At 47.2% G+C, this 16,983-nt stretch overlaps 3 protein-coding genes across 3 annotated transcripts; 1 reads left to right on the top strand and 2 right to left on the bottom strand.

Annotated features, from left to right (window-relative positions):
* Positions 1-37: 37 nt before the first annotated feature.
* RhiXN_07916 (Retrotransposable element Tf2 protein) lies at positions 38-1,980 on the bottom strand (the record flags this gene model as incomplete). Its single annotated transcript, XM_043327732.1, has 2 exons — positions 38-617; positions 689-1,980. The coding sequence occupies 2 exons, from the start codon at positions 1,978-1,980 to the stop codon at positions 38-40; spliced, it is 1,872 nt and encodes a 623-aa protein (XP_043183117.1).
* A 4,966-nt stretch (positions 1,981-6,946) lies between these two features.
* Positions 6,947-11,739, top strand: RhiXN_07915 (Retrotransposable element Tf2 protein; the record flags this gene model as incomplete). Its single annotated transcript, XM_043327731.1, has 2 exons — positions 6,947-8,266; positions 8,329-11,739. 2 exons carry the CDS (start codon positions 6,947-6,949, stop codon positions 11,737-11,739), a joined length of 4,731 nt encoding a protein of 1,576 aa, XP_043183116.1.
* A 1,839-nt stretch (positions 11,740-13,578) lies between these two features.
* On the bottom strand, positions 13,579-16,722 carry RhiXN_07914 (Transposon Tf2-7 polyprotein; the record flags this gene model as incomplete). The annotated part of the gene is made up of 1 exon (XM_043327730.1): positions 13,579-16,722. One exon carries the CDS (start codon positions 16,720-16,722, stop codon positions 13,579-13,581), a length of 3,144 nt encoding a protein of 1,047 aa, XP_043183115.1.
* Between the last annotated feature and the right edge of the window lie 261 nt (positions 16,723-16,983).

The raw sequence follows: 16,983 nt of genomic DNA, 5'->3' as shown, positions 1-16,983 counted from the left end.
TGAGTTCATCCCTGAGCCAATCTTTGAGTGTGGCAGATTAGGCGTCAGTCATGCTATATAGAGGCAAATTAAGGGGGCCTTCTTCTGTGAGTTCTATCCCAATGTCATAGTGCCAATGTGGGGGAAGCTTGTTGAATTCTTCTTCCCCAAATACCTTGGCATACTGGTGGTACTCAGGGGGTACTCCTTCAAGGGGGTTTTGATCAGCTTCTTCTTCTTTGGCAATGACCGCGTGTTCTGGTGGTGCATGGGGAAAGGAGAGAGTTTGGGAGTTCCAGTCAATCTTGGGATTATTTTGTTCCAGCCATTTGATTCCTAAGATAGCAGTGTGTGTTCCGGTATTATAAACCAGGAAGGTTTTGGTCATTTGTTTGCCATCAAATAGGAAGGTCATATTGGCCTTCTTCCAAATCTTGCCAGCCTGGGGGCTCAACCCATCAAGCATAGTAACAGTACAGGGTGTGGGAAGGTTAATGAGTGGAAGGTGGAGTAGTTCTGCAGTACGGGGGTGTAAGAAGGAGGATGTGGCGCCTGAATCTATCAGGACTTCTAATGGTTCCGCTTGTTTCTCCAGTGTGATTGAAATTGTGAAGAGTGGTGAGATTCTATTTGAGCTACTAGATATATCACAAATTTCCACACAACCAGAGTCCTTGGGGTCCTTGCGCGCAGCAGCAGGTACCCTTACTCTTTTCCCAATTGGTACTCAGAGTCTTTGCCCATCTTGGCGGTCTCTTTGGCTTTCCCCTTGTCCTTGATAGGGGTAGCCTTCCAGCCCATGCAGCATTCCGCAAACTTGTGGCCCATTTTGCCGCACTTGATGCAGGTGTCTGCGGCGCAGCAGCAATTCCTTTCCTCTTCCAATACAAAGTTGGGGTCATTGGAAAGTTTCTTTGAACTGGTGGTTGACTGGCCAGTACTTGTCCCCCTTGCGGGGTTGGGTCCTTTGCTAGGCTTATTGTCCCTTGGTGGGTGGCTAGCATGCTCTTTGCAGAGAGCATTGTCAATGACAAGTGCTACATTTTGTAGCTCAAGGAGGGTACAGGGGCAATGCTTGCAGGTGGCAATTTGTTGACTGACCTCCCAGTGGAGGCCGCGGGCAAATTGGCCTCTGAGGGCCGCATTGTTCCAGTCCAGTTCCATAGCTAAGGTTCTGAACTTTGTGATGTAATCCATGCATGTGCCAGATTGAGTGAGAGTGGTGATTTTCTGCTTGGCAGCCCTTGTGGCATCAGGGTTGCCAAAGGCTGCCAGGAACTCCAATTTAAAACCCTTGACTGTTTGGATGATGGCTTGGTGTGACCCAAGCTGGTCAAGGTGTGGGTGAGCCCATGCTCCTGCGGAATCCTTCATGTTCATTAAAAGGAACAATAAGACCTCTTGGTCCGTGGGGAACATGCGCAAGTTTAGCCAGGTCCAGGCCAGCATCCTTGTGAGCCATTGTTTGGCCTCACTCCCAATTTTGCTGGTATAGGCATCTGGGTGGTCTACTTTGACCAGGGCAGGGTATGCAGCAACTGGAGCTGGTGGATGAGGGGCAGGGGCTCCAATTGGGGATTGGAGATGCAGAGACGGAGGGGGAGATGAAACTTGCAGGGGTGCAACTCTTCTTGGGGCTGGTTGAGCAAAGGCTGGGGGAGCCTGGGTTCCTTTGGACCAGAATGGGAGCCCACTAGCCAATCCAATAGGCTTGGCTTTTGGTAAGGGGCGTGGCATTTCTTCCACAGGCTTGGGCTGGGGACCCTCAGGTGTGCGGGGTCCTTGGAGTTGGAGGCTTCTAAGCCCATCCTTGACAACATTGACAGTTTGGGAAATGTTCTCAACGTTGGTCTGGGTCTTGACCCCTGCTTCCTTGATTTTGGCAATGTCCCTTTTGAGCCATTTGATGTGGCTGAGAAGGCCAAGGAGGAGGCGTGTGACGCGCTTGAGGGATACTTTGCCAAGTTTGATGGTGGTGGTTGGCAGAAGTTGGGGTTCCATGTATCCCTGATTGAAGGGGGATTGGGCTCAAGAGGATGTCCTGGAGTGGGTTGCCATGGAGTGTGGGGGATAGGAGCGGCCAGCGTGGAGAGAGGCCTGTGAAGAAGAGTGCATGGGGGTTCAGGAGAGAATGGTGGAAGATGGGGGGAGCTAGTATGTGCCTTTGTCAGGACTTATGAGCGCGTTATTGCGTTGTACGCTAAGACCCTGTGTCAAACAACCTAGCGTTGAACAGTAAGTGTAGCTAATCACTGCCATGGGCGGGCATGATGTAGTACCTAGTCTCTGCAAGTGGGTGTATCTGCTGTCTGGGTCTGCTAGCAAAAGGTGCAGCAACTGTGTGGTATGCAGACAATAGGGGTAGTCTGCCTTATAGTAATTTGCTACTACATGGGGGTGGGGGACTTTTGATTATTCTGTCCCGCAAGGTAGCCCTGATCATGTGATTTTGCTTGTGCTAGTACAGGTACCCTTCTTGTTTGTTGATGCTTAGTGGTGGGGGTGCAGAACGGTTTGCAACCAACGTAAGGTCAATTACCTAGTGTCCTAGATGTCCTTAAGGGGCGTCAAGGCAGCAGGCGCTTGTGGCCGTATAGAACTAAGTAAAAACCGCTTAAGGCAGTGAGAGTGCTACCTGCAACAACAAGCTACCTAACTACAATGTCCACACGCTATAAGGTGGTGGAAAACTACATATGTACAGTGAGATTCACGCTTAAGGCGTGTAACTAGGTGTTTACTGGGCTGTAAGGCCCTTGTACAATGTAATGATGCAACAAGAGGTAATCAACCTGGGTGTTACCATGGTTGGTTGGCCTCCTTATATATTACAGAGGAGAACTATTTACAAATACATAATATGCAAAACTATAACCAATAAGAACCCCATTCTGCAGTTGGCCTTACTCATGCATACATGTCATGATGATGTCATTGGTGGAGGTGGCTACATGTGCTTGATTAAGCGCAGATGGGGACGTGGCTTGGCGCTTAGCGTATGATACTAGTGCCAAGATCATGTGATCAAAAATGTTGTCCAATTGCCTTTGTTTAAATTCAAGAAAATGGGAATAAATTCCCTGGTATTGATTGTGTCTACAACATAAAGTATATATTTATATTGTTGTATACAACTGCCATTGGGCGCTCTGCTGCAATTTTGCGTAGCATCTGTTGGCATGCTTGCAAGAGGTTGAACAGAGTTCCAGCTTTATGTTGCTTGACCACAGTCATGCATCCTGGAGTATTTTCAACATTGGCAGCAAAGTTTGGGCAAGCTATGAGTTTGGAATAACTAGTTGAATTCCTGTAGCTTGAGATCACAGAGATGCCTTGTTGCAAAACTCCAGATGCATATAAGAAAAGGCTTGAGAGCACTTGAAATTTGTTGTTTAGTTGGTTGTACTCCTGGAGGAGCAATAATGCTGCAACAGACACAACCTAAAACCCTCTTTGAGTAAAGCAAATACAATATTAAGTATGCGCGCACCTTCTCTTTATGGCTTTTTCCCATTTCAGTAAGCGTCTTGTTATGGAACAGGATAAAATAGTAAAGAACGGCAAAGCAAACATGATTTGGCCTTGAAATTAGTGTAGACAAACACTTGTAAAGTACATAGAAATATTCCTTGAATTTTTCTGTTATTTTGTTGTACACCACTGTAAGGTGGGTACACGCTAGTGGGAACGGGCACTTAAGGCCATACTACTACAGGCAACTTATGTAATCTACTATCCTAGGCTATACTACTACTGCTTAAGGCAGTCTACTACTATCTACTGAGGACAATGGGGCCTTAGGCCTGGGAGGTGTGGTAGGTCAATGTAAGGGGTGAGCGTGTGAACTACTTAGGGGGCCTGCTACTTAGCTGGCTGGCTACCTTCTCTAATGAGTAAGAGACAAGGTAAAATCAACTTGGGGTTTCCAAGTTGATTTCCCTGCTGTATATATAGACAAAGATACTAACTACATGTGGTCTGTGCGTGTGTGAATAGAAGACTACATGTGAAAAAAGAGAAGCATGCTGCGGGCTGCGCAGAAGCGTGGATTTCCCCTAAGTGCCCTTGGCACGGTATCTTGGCGCGGCACCTTGGCATAATAAGCGCCGAGATCACGTGATCAAAAAAGTAAAGATAAAGAGTTCGTAAAAAATAGTAGAAATATCAGAGAAATCGTCCGAATCCAGTGGTATAGGTAAGGAGGTTGTAACATATTTCTACTATTTTTAATCATGTAAATACTTGAGGTATTAAGGGAGAAACAGTTCCTTGAAGGGAAGACTTAATAACTTGAGTCTAACTAACTATTCTTAAGTAAGCACTCTGCTTTCCAGAAGCTACCAACCCAAGTAGCTAAGAGGAAGGTCTGGGCCTCACTAAGAGCACAGCTTGTTTCAGCCTTTTCCTAGAGTGTCTTAGTGAGGGGAAGGATATTCTTAGAACTGGAGGCTAACTCTTATAAGGCATGGCTTTATGAGACAGGCTCTCACTTAACATCTCATCTCTTTTCATCTTGTCATGTATCTTACCCTACTGTATATAGTAATCACAGGCCTCTAAGGGTATAAATAGCCCCTTGAACTGACCTTTTGAATGCATCACATTTTACCATCCTCTCTCAGCCTGTGTGAATCTTAAAAACTTCTATTGATCTCTTTAAGTATCATACATAGTAAATTAGCCTAAAGCTCTTAAGTTTGGCGCATATAGCCTCTAGGACAGTCCCAACCTATACAGGGAACCTAGAACCAGCTTAAGTGCAACCCTGCCAAGACTTCCTGGCTGTCTGCTAAGTGTTTGGTGCTTCCACAATGCCTTTACCCCCTTGTCTACTGTTGGATACAAGAAAATAAATTTCTATAATTCTCAATTAAATTACAGCGAGTTCCAGAGACTGACATCTAGGTTTTATACTACTTTGCTTGTACCTTGTGTTGCCTGCTGAACAGTAATACACTCATTACTGGTTATTGGTAGGGATCACCCTGATACTAACCACCTTACTCTTCTAGCAAGATAACTAGCCACTCTAATATACTCTAATTTCACTAGCATAGATTTCTCTTATTACTTATCTTCCTAAGTTTTCTACCTTTTATAGTTAGACAGATACCTTAGTTGTCTTTTCTCCTCATTTGGTCTCTTTCTTTCTTCTTTAGAGTGTTTTGTTTTATTACCTTTTTTCCCTATCTATAACATCAAGGCAGTGGGCACTTAAGGCCATATGGACTCATAACTAATGCCACTTAAGGCAGTGTGGGTGCTACCTACACCAACAAGTAACTATACTACAGCAACCAAGGCTATACAAGCAATGGTGAACTACCTAAGTACAATGGACAAGCTGCTTAAGGCAGTGACTATGTATGTAACTGGTGTGACTTAGTGGAACCTGGGCTATAAGGCCCTGTGTACAAAATAGGAGTGCAACAAGAGGTAATTGACCTGGGTGTTACCATGGTTGGTTGGCCTCCTTATATATTCTTCAGTCAAGCTAATTACAAATACAAGCAAATCAAATATGTAATCCAATAGGAACCCTGCTCCAGCTGCAGCCTTACTCATGCATACATGTCACTGACATGTCATAATGATGTCATCAGGTGGAGGTGGCTGTGTATGCTGAGTAAGTGTGGATGGGGATGTGGCTTGGCGCTTAGTGTATGATATAAGCACCAAAGTCATGTGATTGAAAATGTTGTCCATTTGCCTTTGTTTAAAATCAAGAAAATGGGGAATAAATCCCCTGGTATAAGTGTGTCTATGACAGTTGATTACTGTGTGTTTGTTCATATGCAGCATATTCTCTTTCACATCTTGGCCCATTCTGGCAAAGCTACCATAATTGTTGTAGACACATTTGATACCAGGGAATTTATTCTGATTTTCTCTGTCGTAGACACACTCGATACCAGGGAATTTATTCCCATTTTCTCGAATTTAAACGAAGTTGAACGGACGACATTTTCAATCACGTGACCTCGGCGCCTATATCATACGCTAAGCGCCAAGCCACGTCCCCACCCGCGCTTACCTCAGCATACGTAGCCACCTCCACCTGATGACATCACTATGACACGTCAGTGACACGTATGCATGAGTAAGGCCGACTGCGGAGCGGGGTTCTTATTTGTTATAGTATTGCATATATGGTATTGTAAATAGTACATCTCTGTAATATATAAAGAGGCCAACCAACCATGGTAACACCCAGGTCGATTACCTCTTGTTGCATCTCTCAACTGTACAAGGCCTTAGGCCAGTAACTACTAAGTCCACACTTGTACTTGTTGCCTTAAGCGACTTCCTCGCCGTAGATACATAGCTCGCCATCGCCATTAGGGCTTTGGTCGTTGTACTTAGGTAGTTAGTCGTCGTAGGTAGCCCCCTCACCGCCTTAAGCGGTTTACACTTAGTTCTATACGGCCACAAGCGCCCGCTGCCTTGACGCCCCTTAAGGACGTCTAGGACACTAGGTAATCGACCTTAAGTCGGTTGCAAACCGTGCCCACCAAGCACACCCTACTTAGCCTCAACAAACAAGAAGATCCCCTGTACTAGCACGAGGGAAATCACCTGATCGGGCTCGCCTTTTGCTATCAATAATCAAACTAGCGTCGGCCCCAGGTAGTACCAAATTGCTATAAGGCAGACGGATTCTAATTGTCCGCGTACCACCGGTCACCGCACCCTTTGTCAGCAGAACTAGTCAGCAGATCCACCCGCTTGCAGAAAACCTGTCCCACATCACGCCCGCACACGGCAGTCGATTGGTTGATAGGGACTGTCCAACGCTAGGCGGTTGACGCAAGTTCTTAGCGCTAGAACAATAAAGCAACCCATAAGTCCTGTCACAGGCACCATCCCCCCTACTTCGCCCATCATTACGTCACGCACCCCCTCTCGCGCTTCCTCCCGCGCCTCCCAACGCGCCACCTCCCACCAAGGCCGCTCATATCCCCATGAGATGGCAACCCGTTCCCGGAGCACCGCTCGTCCCCCGTCCCCTCTTGATCAAGGAGAGTTGGGACCCGCTCTTCCGGCAGCCGCCGATGAGCCGAGAAGCCTCGAACCAGAGGTCTATGGGGAAATCTCCCTCGGCCGCGCAATCTCCCTCCTCTTGGGATTGCAAAACCAAGTCATCCGGCTCGAACGGGAACTCAAGGAACTCAAGGAGGTCAACAAGGAAGCCCGAGATTGGATGGGAGCGGTTGACCAAACCCTCACTCAAATTGAGGCTATTGGGGGGCCCCAACCCCACACACCAGAAGACCGGAAGCCCCCGGCAGTCGAGGCCACGCCCAGGCCCATATCCAAAACCGACCCTCTTCCAGCGCCTAGTGCACCCCTCATCGCCTGGGCCAACCCCACCAAGCCTCCCATCACCTTCGCCCAACCAACTCCCGTCCGGGCTCCCCCGAGAGTCCCTACTCCCACTCCACCTGCGCCTATCAGGCTCCAATCCCCCCTTGCCTCTCAACCAGCGACTCCAGTAGTCGCTTATCAAGCCCCCGTCAAGGTAGACCACCCCGACGCCTATATGGGGAAGATTGGTAATGAGTCCAGACAATGGCTCACTAGGATGATGGCATGGGTCCGCCTCAATCAGCGGATGTTCCCAACCAATCAGGAGGTATTATCCTTCCTCCTGATGAACATGAAGGACACGGCAGGAGCCTGGGCACACCCCCACCTCGATCAACTAGGGTCTCACAGGGCTATCATCCAAACGGTCGAGGACTTTAGGAGGGAATTCCTAACCGCATTTGGGAATCCGGACGCCACACGAGCCGCCGAGCGGCAAATTACAAACCTTACTCAGACAAGCACCTGTGCTGAGTACATTACTAAGTTCAGGACCATCGCCATGGACCTGGACTGGAACGACGCCGCCCTTCGTGGGCAATTCGCACGTGGCCTCCACTGGGAGGTCAGCCGTCTCATTGCCACCCAAGAACGGCGCCCCACTACCCTCCTCAAGCTGCAGAACGCGGCTCTGGTCATCGACAACGCCCTCCGTGAGGAACGCGCCAGCCACCCGCCTAAGGGTAATAAGTCTGGCACCTCCAACACCACCCCCAACAGGGGGGCGAGTACCGGCCAACAGGCCACAAGACCAGGACGCCTCTCCAGCGATCCCAACTTTGTCTCCGAGGAGGAACGCAACCGTTGCAGGGCTGAAGGCCTCTGCATCAAATGCGGAAAGACAGGGCACAAATTTGCGGAATGCCGCACTGGCTGGAAAGCCACGCCTAAGGAGGAAGGCGTCAAGAAAGAAGCCGCCAAAGTTGGCGAAGAGTCTGGACCCAAATCGGGAAAAGACTAAGGGTACCTGCTGCCGCGCGCAAGGACCCCAAGGACTCTGGTCTTGTTTTGGAAATATGTAATATATCAAATAGCCACAATAGAATCTCCCCTCTCTTTACTATTTCCATCAAACCAGAGAAACAAGCGGAACACTTAGAAGTCCTGATAGACTCAGGCGCCACCTCATCCTTCCTACACCCCCGTACAGCAGAACTACTCCGCCTCCCTCTAATAGATCTCCCACAACCACGTACTGTTACTATGCTCGATGGGTCGAGCCCCCAGGCTGGAAAGATTTGGAAAAAGGCCCACCTAACCTTCCTATTTGATGGCAAACGCATGACGGAAACCTTCCTGATTTGCAATACCGGATCACACGCTGCCATCTTAGGAATCAAATGGTTAGAGAACCATAACCCCGAAATCGATTGGAACTCGCGCACCCTTTCCTTCCCTCACACGCCCCCGGAACACATAGCCATTGCCAAAGAAGAGGAAGCTGACAAGAACCCCCTTGAAGGAGTACCCTCCAAGTACCATCAATATGCAAAGGTATTTGGAGAAGAAGAATTCAATAAACTTCCCCCTCATAGGCACTACAATATTGATATTGAACTTACGGAAGAAGGACCCCTGAACTTGCCCCTTTACAGCATGACTGATGCCGAATCCGCCACACTCAAGGACTGGCTCAGGGACAAACTCAAGGCTGGGAAAATCCGTCCCAGTAAATCATCAATCAGCTCCCCGGTTATGTTCGTACCCAAGAAGGATGGTTCCCGTCGGCTTGTAGTGGATTATCGTTGCCTAAACAACCGGACTAAGAAGAATGTGTACCCATTACCCCGTCCTGATGACCTCATGGCCCAGCTCCGCGGTGCCAAGGTATTCACCAAACTAGACTTACGATGGGGTTATAACAATGTCCGGGTCAAGGAAGGTGATGAGTGGAAAACGGCTTTCCGCACCAAGTACGGCCTATACGAGTCCCTAGTGATGACCTTTGGCTTAACAAACGCGCCTGCCGCCTTCCAGCATTTCATGAACAAGCTATTCAAGGATTTACTGGATGTATGCGTCATTATCTACCTTGACGATATCCTGATATACTCTAAGGATGACGCATCGCATACACAACACGTTCATGAGGTTCTGAGGCGACTAATGGAAAATCAACTGTTCTGCAAGGCATCCAAGTGCACATTCCACGTCACCTCTGTGGAATACCTAGGGATCATCGTCTCAGATAAGGGTTTTAGCCTGGATAAGCTCAAAATCCAGGCAGTACAAGACTGGCCGGTACCTACTAAGGTTAAAGAAGTCCAATTGTTTCTGGGATTCGCCAACTTCCTTCGTTGCTTTGTTGCCAACTTCAGCCACGTGGCTAGGCCGCTACATAACCTAGTCAAGAAAGACGCACCATGGAAATGGGACAACAAGGAACGGGAAGCCTTCCAGGGGTTGAAAGACGCTATAACCAACGCCCCAGTCCTCTGTCACGCCGACCCGTCTAAGCCTTACTTCCTAGAAACGGATGCTTCTGGCGCAGCACTAGGTTCCATATTGAGTCAACGCCAGGAAGACGGTCGCCTACATCCCCTAGGATTCCTATCAGAGTCATTCAAAGGCGCAGAACAGAACTATGATACGCATGACAAGGAATTACTGGCTATCATACGCTCATTTGAGTATTGGCGCATTTTCCTGGAAGGAACCCTGCACCCCATCACCGTATTCACTGACCATAGGAACCTGGAATACTGGAAGGAGTCAAGAACATTTAACCGCCGACACGCGAGATGGCACCTACTGTTAGCAGGTTACAACTTCCAAATTGTTTACCGCCCAGGAAAGCAGTCAGGGAAACCCAATGCTCTCTCACGCCGTTCTGACCACGCCGATATTCCACCCGCTGACCAAACCATGCTCCCGGAACCTATATTTGCAAACGTAGCCTTAGTCACGCCAGAGAAGGAATTACAACGCCAGATTGAATTGTCACTTGATCAGGACAAGTCCTTGGAAGAAATCCTACAGTTCCTACAAAACGAGTCCAAAGCCCCACCTTCTATCAAACGCGCATTTAAGGATTACGAAATGGAGGCAGGTCTACTGTTCTACCAAGGACGTATTGTGGTCCCAGATGTGGGCTCTTTGAGGACGGATCTTCTACGGATATTCCACAATAGTCCCCTGGCAGGACACCCTGGCAGACAGCGTACTCTAGAACTAGTCTCACGTAACTACTATTGGCCAGGCATCCGAGCAGACACATACTGGCACGTGGATTCCTGTGAAACTTGTCAACGGATCCGGAAACCAAAGTACGCCTCCATCCCCCCACAGCCACTCGAACTCCCATCCAGGCCGTGGCAACACGTTTCCTATGACATGATCGTAGATTTACCAAAGGACGGAAGCAACGACTCAATCCTGGTCATAGTAGACAGCTTCACCAAATACGGGATCTTTGTCAAATGCTCCAAAAAGCTGAAAGCACCCAAGCTAGCGGAGCTGTTCCTGGAACACGTATGGAAACGCCATGGGATGCCGGAAAAGACAGTATCGGATAGAGGAAGGGTCTTCAATAACAAATTCTTACGGGCTCTTTACAAACGCCTTGGAATTGACCCGCACTTCTCATCGGCATACCACCCCCAGAGCGACGGTCAAACGGAACAAGTGAACCCCTCCATTGAACACTTCCTTAGAGCATACTCAGGAGTCAATCAAAGAGACTGGACCAAATGGCTCCCAATGGCAGAGTTCGCATACAACAACGCGGTGCATAGCAGTACGGGCAAAACCCCCTTTAAAGCTCTGTACGGCTGGGAACCTACCTTAACTCCGTCAAACGTACCAACAGATGTCCCGGAAGCAGACAACCTTGCCCAAACAATGGAGGCACAATGGAAAGAGGTGGAGTCAGCCCTCCGACAGTCCAAGCAACGGATGACAGCCGGAGAAGAAGGAAGCCCAGCGGAATTTGAGATTGGAGAAGAAGCCTGGCTGGACGCCAAGAATGTTAACCTTAAAACACTAAGTCCCAAACTAACGGAACAACGTCTGGGACCCTTCAAGGTTATCGAAAAAATCTCTGACCAAGCTTACCGCTTAGAACTCCCCCCAACCATGCGGATTCACAATGTCTTCTATGTGGGACTCTTATCTAAGGTCAAGAGGGACAAAAAGCGTACCTTTGAAAATTGTCCCCTTCCAGTCACTGTGGACGGGGAAGAGGAATACAAAGTAGAAGGGATAACAGACATGGAGGAGAGAGACGGGAAATGGTTCTTCAGGGTCAAATGGAAGGGCTACAGACCAGAAGAGAACACGTGGGAGCCCCGAGAGAACCTCAAAAACGCGGGGAAAATTTTGAAAAAATACAAGGAAGAAATGAGAAAGAAGGCCCTCGGCGCTGCCAAGGCCCTTAGAGGGGGGGCAGTGTTGTAGACACACTCGATACCAGGGAATTTATTCCCATTTTCTCGAATTTAAACGAAGTTGAACGGACGACATTTTCAATCACGTGACCTTGGCGCCTATATCATACGCTAAGCGCCAAGCCACGTCCCCACCCGCGCTTACCTCAGCATACGTAGCCACCTCCACCTGATGACATCACTATGACACGTCAGTGACACGTATGCATGAGTAAGGCCGACTGCGGAGCGGGGTTCTTATTTGTTATAGTATTGCATATATGGTATTGTAAATAGTACATCTCTGTAATATATAAAGAGGCCAACCGACCATGGTAACACCCAGGTCGATTACCTCTTGTTGCATCTCTCAACTGTACGAGGCCTTAGGCCAGTAACTACTAAGTCCACACTTGTACTCGTCGCCTTAAGCGACTTCCTCGCCGTAGATACATAGCTCGCCATCGCCATTAGGGCTTTGGTTGTTGTACTTAGGTAGTTAGTCGTCGTAGGTAGCCCCCTCACCGCCTTAAGCGGTTTACACTTAGTTCTATACGGCCACAAGCGCCCGCTGCCTCGACGCCCCTTAAGGACGTCTAGGACATTCTCAAATTTAAACAAAGTTGAATGGACAACATTTCTGGTCACATGACTTTGGTGCTTATATCATATGCTAAGCACCAAGTCACATCCCTGTCCATGCTTACTCAGCATATGTAGCCACCTCCACTTGATGACATCATTATGACACGTCAGTGACATGTATGCATGAGTAAGGCTGCAGCAGGATTGGGGTTCTTATTGGATTCAGTATTGCATATATGTAATTGTAAATAGAACAACCTCTGTAATATATAAGGAGGCCAACCAACCATGGTAACACCCAGGTCAATTACCTCTTGTCACACTCCACTGTACACAGGGCCTTAAGCCCAGGTATCCACTAAGTAGTCACACCAGTATATACATGCCTTAAGCATTGTCACCACTGTACTTACATAGCTTGCTGCTGCCTTACAGCATGTGGTCATTGTAGTTAGTAGCCTTGTTGTTGTAGGTAGTACACACCACCTTAAGCAGTTGACTTGTATTCTTCCTGGCCATAAGTGCCACTACCCTTGATGTCCTTACAGATGTCTAGGACAATAATCATACCCTGGAGTAATTGGGGAATGCATGCCATGGGCTGGTTTGTAGAGGATGGATCAATGGAACATTTAATGCTTGATTGATATAGATCCCAGTACACAAGATACACAACAATCAAGTCAACTGAGACTCAAATTGTCAGAGTCTGACTAATGAAGAATGGGATAAATGCCTAAAGAGGCAGTGCTGGCTTTGGGGATAAGCAGAAGACTGCAACCAACACTTTAGATAGAGAGATTACTTGCCAAATGTGGCACAAGACCCCTTAGAGCAGAGCAGGAGAGTGGGGAGGGTAGTCAGTAGATTGACAGGAGGTCAAGTTCTGGTCTGAATGCCAGAACTCTCCCTTCATTATATACATCATACAGAACAAGGGAACTGTAAAGTACAAAGGAGAACAATGGAAGACATACTACAAAGGTATGGGTAACTAAGAGAACAATAGAAGACATACTACAAAGGTATGGGTAACTAAGAGAACAATAGAACAATGCAACTAAGGACATATGGTAACTAAGTAACCAGAGGACAAAGCTAACAGGCTAAACAAAGGGACCATTCACATTCCATGTTGATTGCTCTGCCAGGGGAGTCCTGCATGGCCTGTGGTCATGTTGGGAACATCCCCTGGTCCATATAATTTGTAAAATTTAGATAAAATGATAATAGAATATTAGGGTATCTGTGTCCATGCCTCTTGGGTCATGACACTTCCCCCCCTTCAAGGCCCAGGTGCATCTGGGTGTAGCTGGTGGAATTTGGCAACCTGTTTTGGTGCATTGGCCAAGTGACTTTTGGGTTCCCAGGTGTTCTCTTCTGGTCCATACCCTTTCCACTTGACATAGTACCACAGGTTCCTTCCTTGCTTCCTGGAATCCAAGATCTTCTCCACCACATATTCTTCTTCTCCTGTTTGGGTAATTACAGGAGGCAAAGGTTTGGGTTTGCGCTGGAATTCATCAAAGGGTTCCTTGTGGAGTAGAGCTGTGTGGAATACTGGATGGATCTTCATAGATTTTGGAAGTTCCAACTTGTAGCTCTCTTTGCCAATCTTCTCCAAGACTTTGTATGGTCCCAACCTCTTGTGCTCAAGTTTGTGGGAAGGCCTTGAAGTTTTGATATTGCTGCTGTCTAAGAAGACCCTATCACCAGGTTCAAGCTTGATTGCTGCCTTGTGCTTGTTATTATAGTAGAAGGCTTGCTTGTTCTGGGCCATGGTTAATGCAGCTTTGGCTTCCTCCAGGTTTCTCTTCAAGAACTCAGCCAGTTCATCTGCTTGAGGGACTTGGGTAACAGTAATATCCCCAACAGTGAAATCTGGATTGTACCCATAACAGAGGTAAAAAGGAGAGTGTTTGGACCCAGCATGAACCCCATTGTTATATGCAAATTCTGCCAAGGGAAGGAGAGCAACCCAGTCATCTTGCCTATGGCTAAGATAGTGCCTTAGGAAGATTTCAACAAACTGGTTTAACCTCTCACTTTGCCCATCCACTTGGGGTCTGTAGGCTGTTGAGAAGTGTGGCTCTATCCCCAAACGCTTGTATACTTGGCGCAGGAATTTGGCATTGAATTGAGGCCCACGATCTGAGATGGTTTTTCTGGGCAGCCCATGGAGTTTCCATATGAAGTTTACAAAGAGATTTGCAACATCAACAGCAGTGGCTTTAGAGGTGGTAGGAATGAAATGGACCATCTTGGATAGTCTATCCACCACTGTGAGTATTGCATCATATCCCTCTGAAATAGGAAGGCCAACAATCAGGTCATATGTAATTTCCTCCCAAGGCTTTCTGGGTAGATCAATAGGTTGGAGTAACCCCATCTTTGCCTGGTTGGAATGTTTACTTCTAATGCATGAGTCACATGCCTGAATGTATTTGGCCACAGATTGCTTCATCCCAGACCAATAATAATGGCAAGACAGCAACTTCATGGTTCTCCACTGTCCTGGATGGCCTGTGGAAGGATTATCATGCCTGCTTTCAAGGACAAGGCGCCTGATTTCTGGTTCATTGGGTACATAAATGCACTGGTGGTAGTAGAGCAACCCATTATCCAGAGACCAGCCTTTAACAGGAATGTTTTCCTCCAAGGACTTCAGGATTTTGGCAACAGTTTTGTCATCAGGCAGTGCATCTCTGATAAGGTCATTGAGGTCACTGTCTGTGAGAATTGAAGATATAAAAAGCTCTGGTGCAATAAGTGCAGGGGCTTCACCCCCCCCTTTAGCCTCCCCTTTCAGGTCTTCTCTCCTGGAAAGGATATCAGCTTTTTTGTTTTGGGAGCCAGGCCTGTAAACAATTCTGTAGTTATAGTCTGCCAAAAATCCCATCCATCTAGCCTGACGCCTGTTAAGTTCCCTCTTTGTTTGGAAATATTCCAGGTTTTTGTGATCTGTGAGGACTTTGACAGGGATTTCAGAGCCTTCCAAAAGGTGTCTCCATTCCTTCAATGCTCTAATCACTGCAAGCAACTCTTTGTCATAGATGTCATAGTTGCATTCTGCAGGTGATAGGCTCTTTGAAAGGAAGGCCACAGGATGGAGTTTGTCATCTCCACCTTTTTGGCTAAGGATTGCACCAGTTGCATAATCTGATGCATCACACTCAAGGAAGAACTCTTTTGAAACATCAGGCTGAATGAGGACAGGGGATTCAATCAGAGCTCTTTTTAGGTTGTCAAAAGACTCCTGCTGTTCAGCACCCCACTTCCAAGGGTTCTCCTTGCGCAACAGTTGGTAGAGTGGATATGCAAGCTTGGAGAAGTTCATAATGAACCGCCTGTAGAAGTTGACAAAACCTAAGAACTCTTGAACCCCTTTAACTGTCTGGGGTGTTGCCCAATCAACAGCTTTGGAAATTTTTTCAGGGTCTGCACATACCCCTTCCCCATTGGCTATGATTCCCAAGTAGTGTACTTGATCCTGGAAGAACCTGCATTTCTCAAGCTGACAGTACAACTTGTGCTTCTGTAGCCTTTTGAGAACTTCCCTGACATGGGTAACATGTTCTTCTCTGGATTTGGAGAAAATAAGGATATCATCCAAGTACACTATCACATAGACATCCAAGATGTCCCTCAGGATATCATTCATGAAATGCTGGAAGGTAGCTGGGGCATTGCACAGCCCAAAGGGCATAACCAGGTATTCAAAAAGGCCATATTTAGTCTTGAATGCTGTTTTCCATTCATCTCCTTCCTTAATTCTGACAAGGTTATATCCAGATTTAAGGTCCAGAGCAGTAAAGCACTTTGCACCCCTTAACTTCTCAATGAGATTGGAAATCAAAGGAAGGGGGTAAGAGTTCTTGACTGTGTTGGCATTCAGTGCACAATAGTCAATGCACATCCTCCTTTTGCCATTCTTTTTGGGAACAAAGATCACAGGAGAGCTGTAATGGGATTTTGAGGGCCTGATAAGGCCTTGGTCCAGCTGTTCCTTTAGGATCCTCTTGAGTTCCTCATCATCAGAAGGTCTAAGGGGATAGACAGGTCCTTTAACCTGTTTGGTTTGATCTTGGAGGACTATCTCCAAGTCATAGGAGCAATGAGGAGGCAACTCTGTCACCTTGTCCTCAGAAAATACCTCTGCATAGTCACAGAGTTCCTCTGGGATGCCTTCAAGTGAATGATTCACAGCACCTCCAGGGTCCCTAGGGATACTTTCAAGAGCCTCATAAGGAGCCTCAGCACCTCCTAGGTCTTCTGGTACACTTTCAAGGTGGTTGGCAGTCCCACCAGTGTTTCCCAGGATAATATGAGAAGAAGAAGAAAAACAAGTTGTACTACAGTATACAGAGTTAAACATTACACGCTTGGTAGTCCATTCTATAGTAGGGTTGTGTAACTTGAGCCAAGACATTCCTAAAACAATTGAGTGTCTACCTATGTCTGCTACATTACATTTCAGAACCTCTTTATGGCTACCTATAAAAAATTCAAAAGTACATTCAAACTCAACCAAACCAGAGCTGATATCACAACCATCAATGACCTTTAATGACCTAGGAATTGACTTCCTGACCAAGGGTATATGATATTGGTCAATAAGATTTTTATGGATGAAACAGGATGAAGCTCCTGAGTCAATCATAGCCCACCCATAGAATGGTTTCATCTGGGT

Source organism: Rhizoctonia solani, chromosome 9 (genome assembly GCF_016906535.1).
Source record: "Rhizoctonia solani chromosome 9, complete sequence".
Lineage (NCBI taxonomy): Eukaryota > Fungi > Basidiomycota > Agaricomycetes > Cantharellales > Ceratobasidiaceae > Rhizoctonia > Rhizoctonia solani.
The sequence above is the reverse complement of the archived record's forward strand: the minus strand, read 5'-3'. Positions and strand labels throughout refer to the sequence as shown.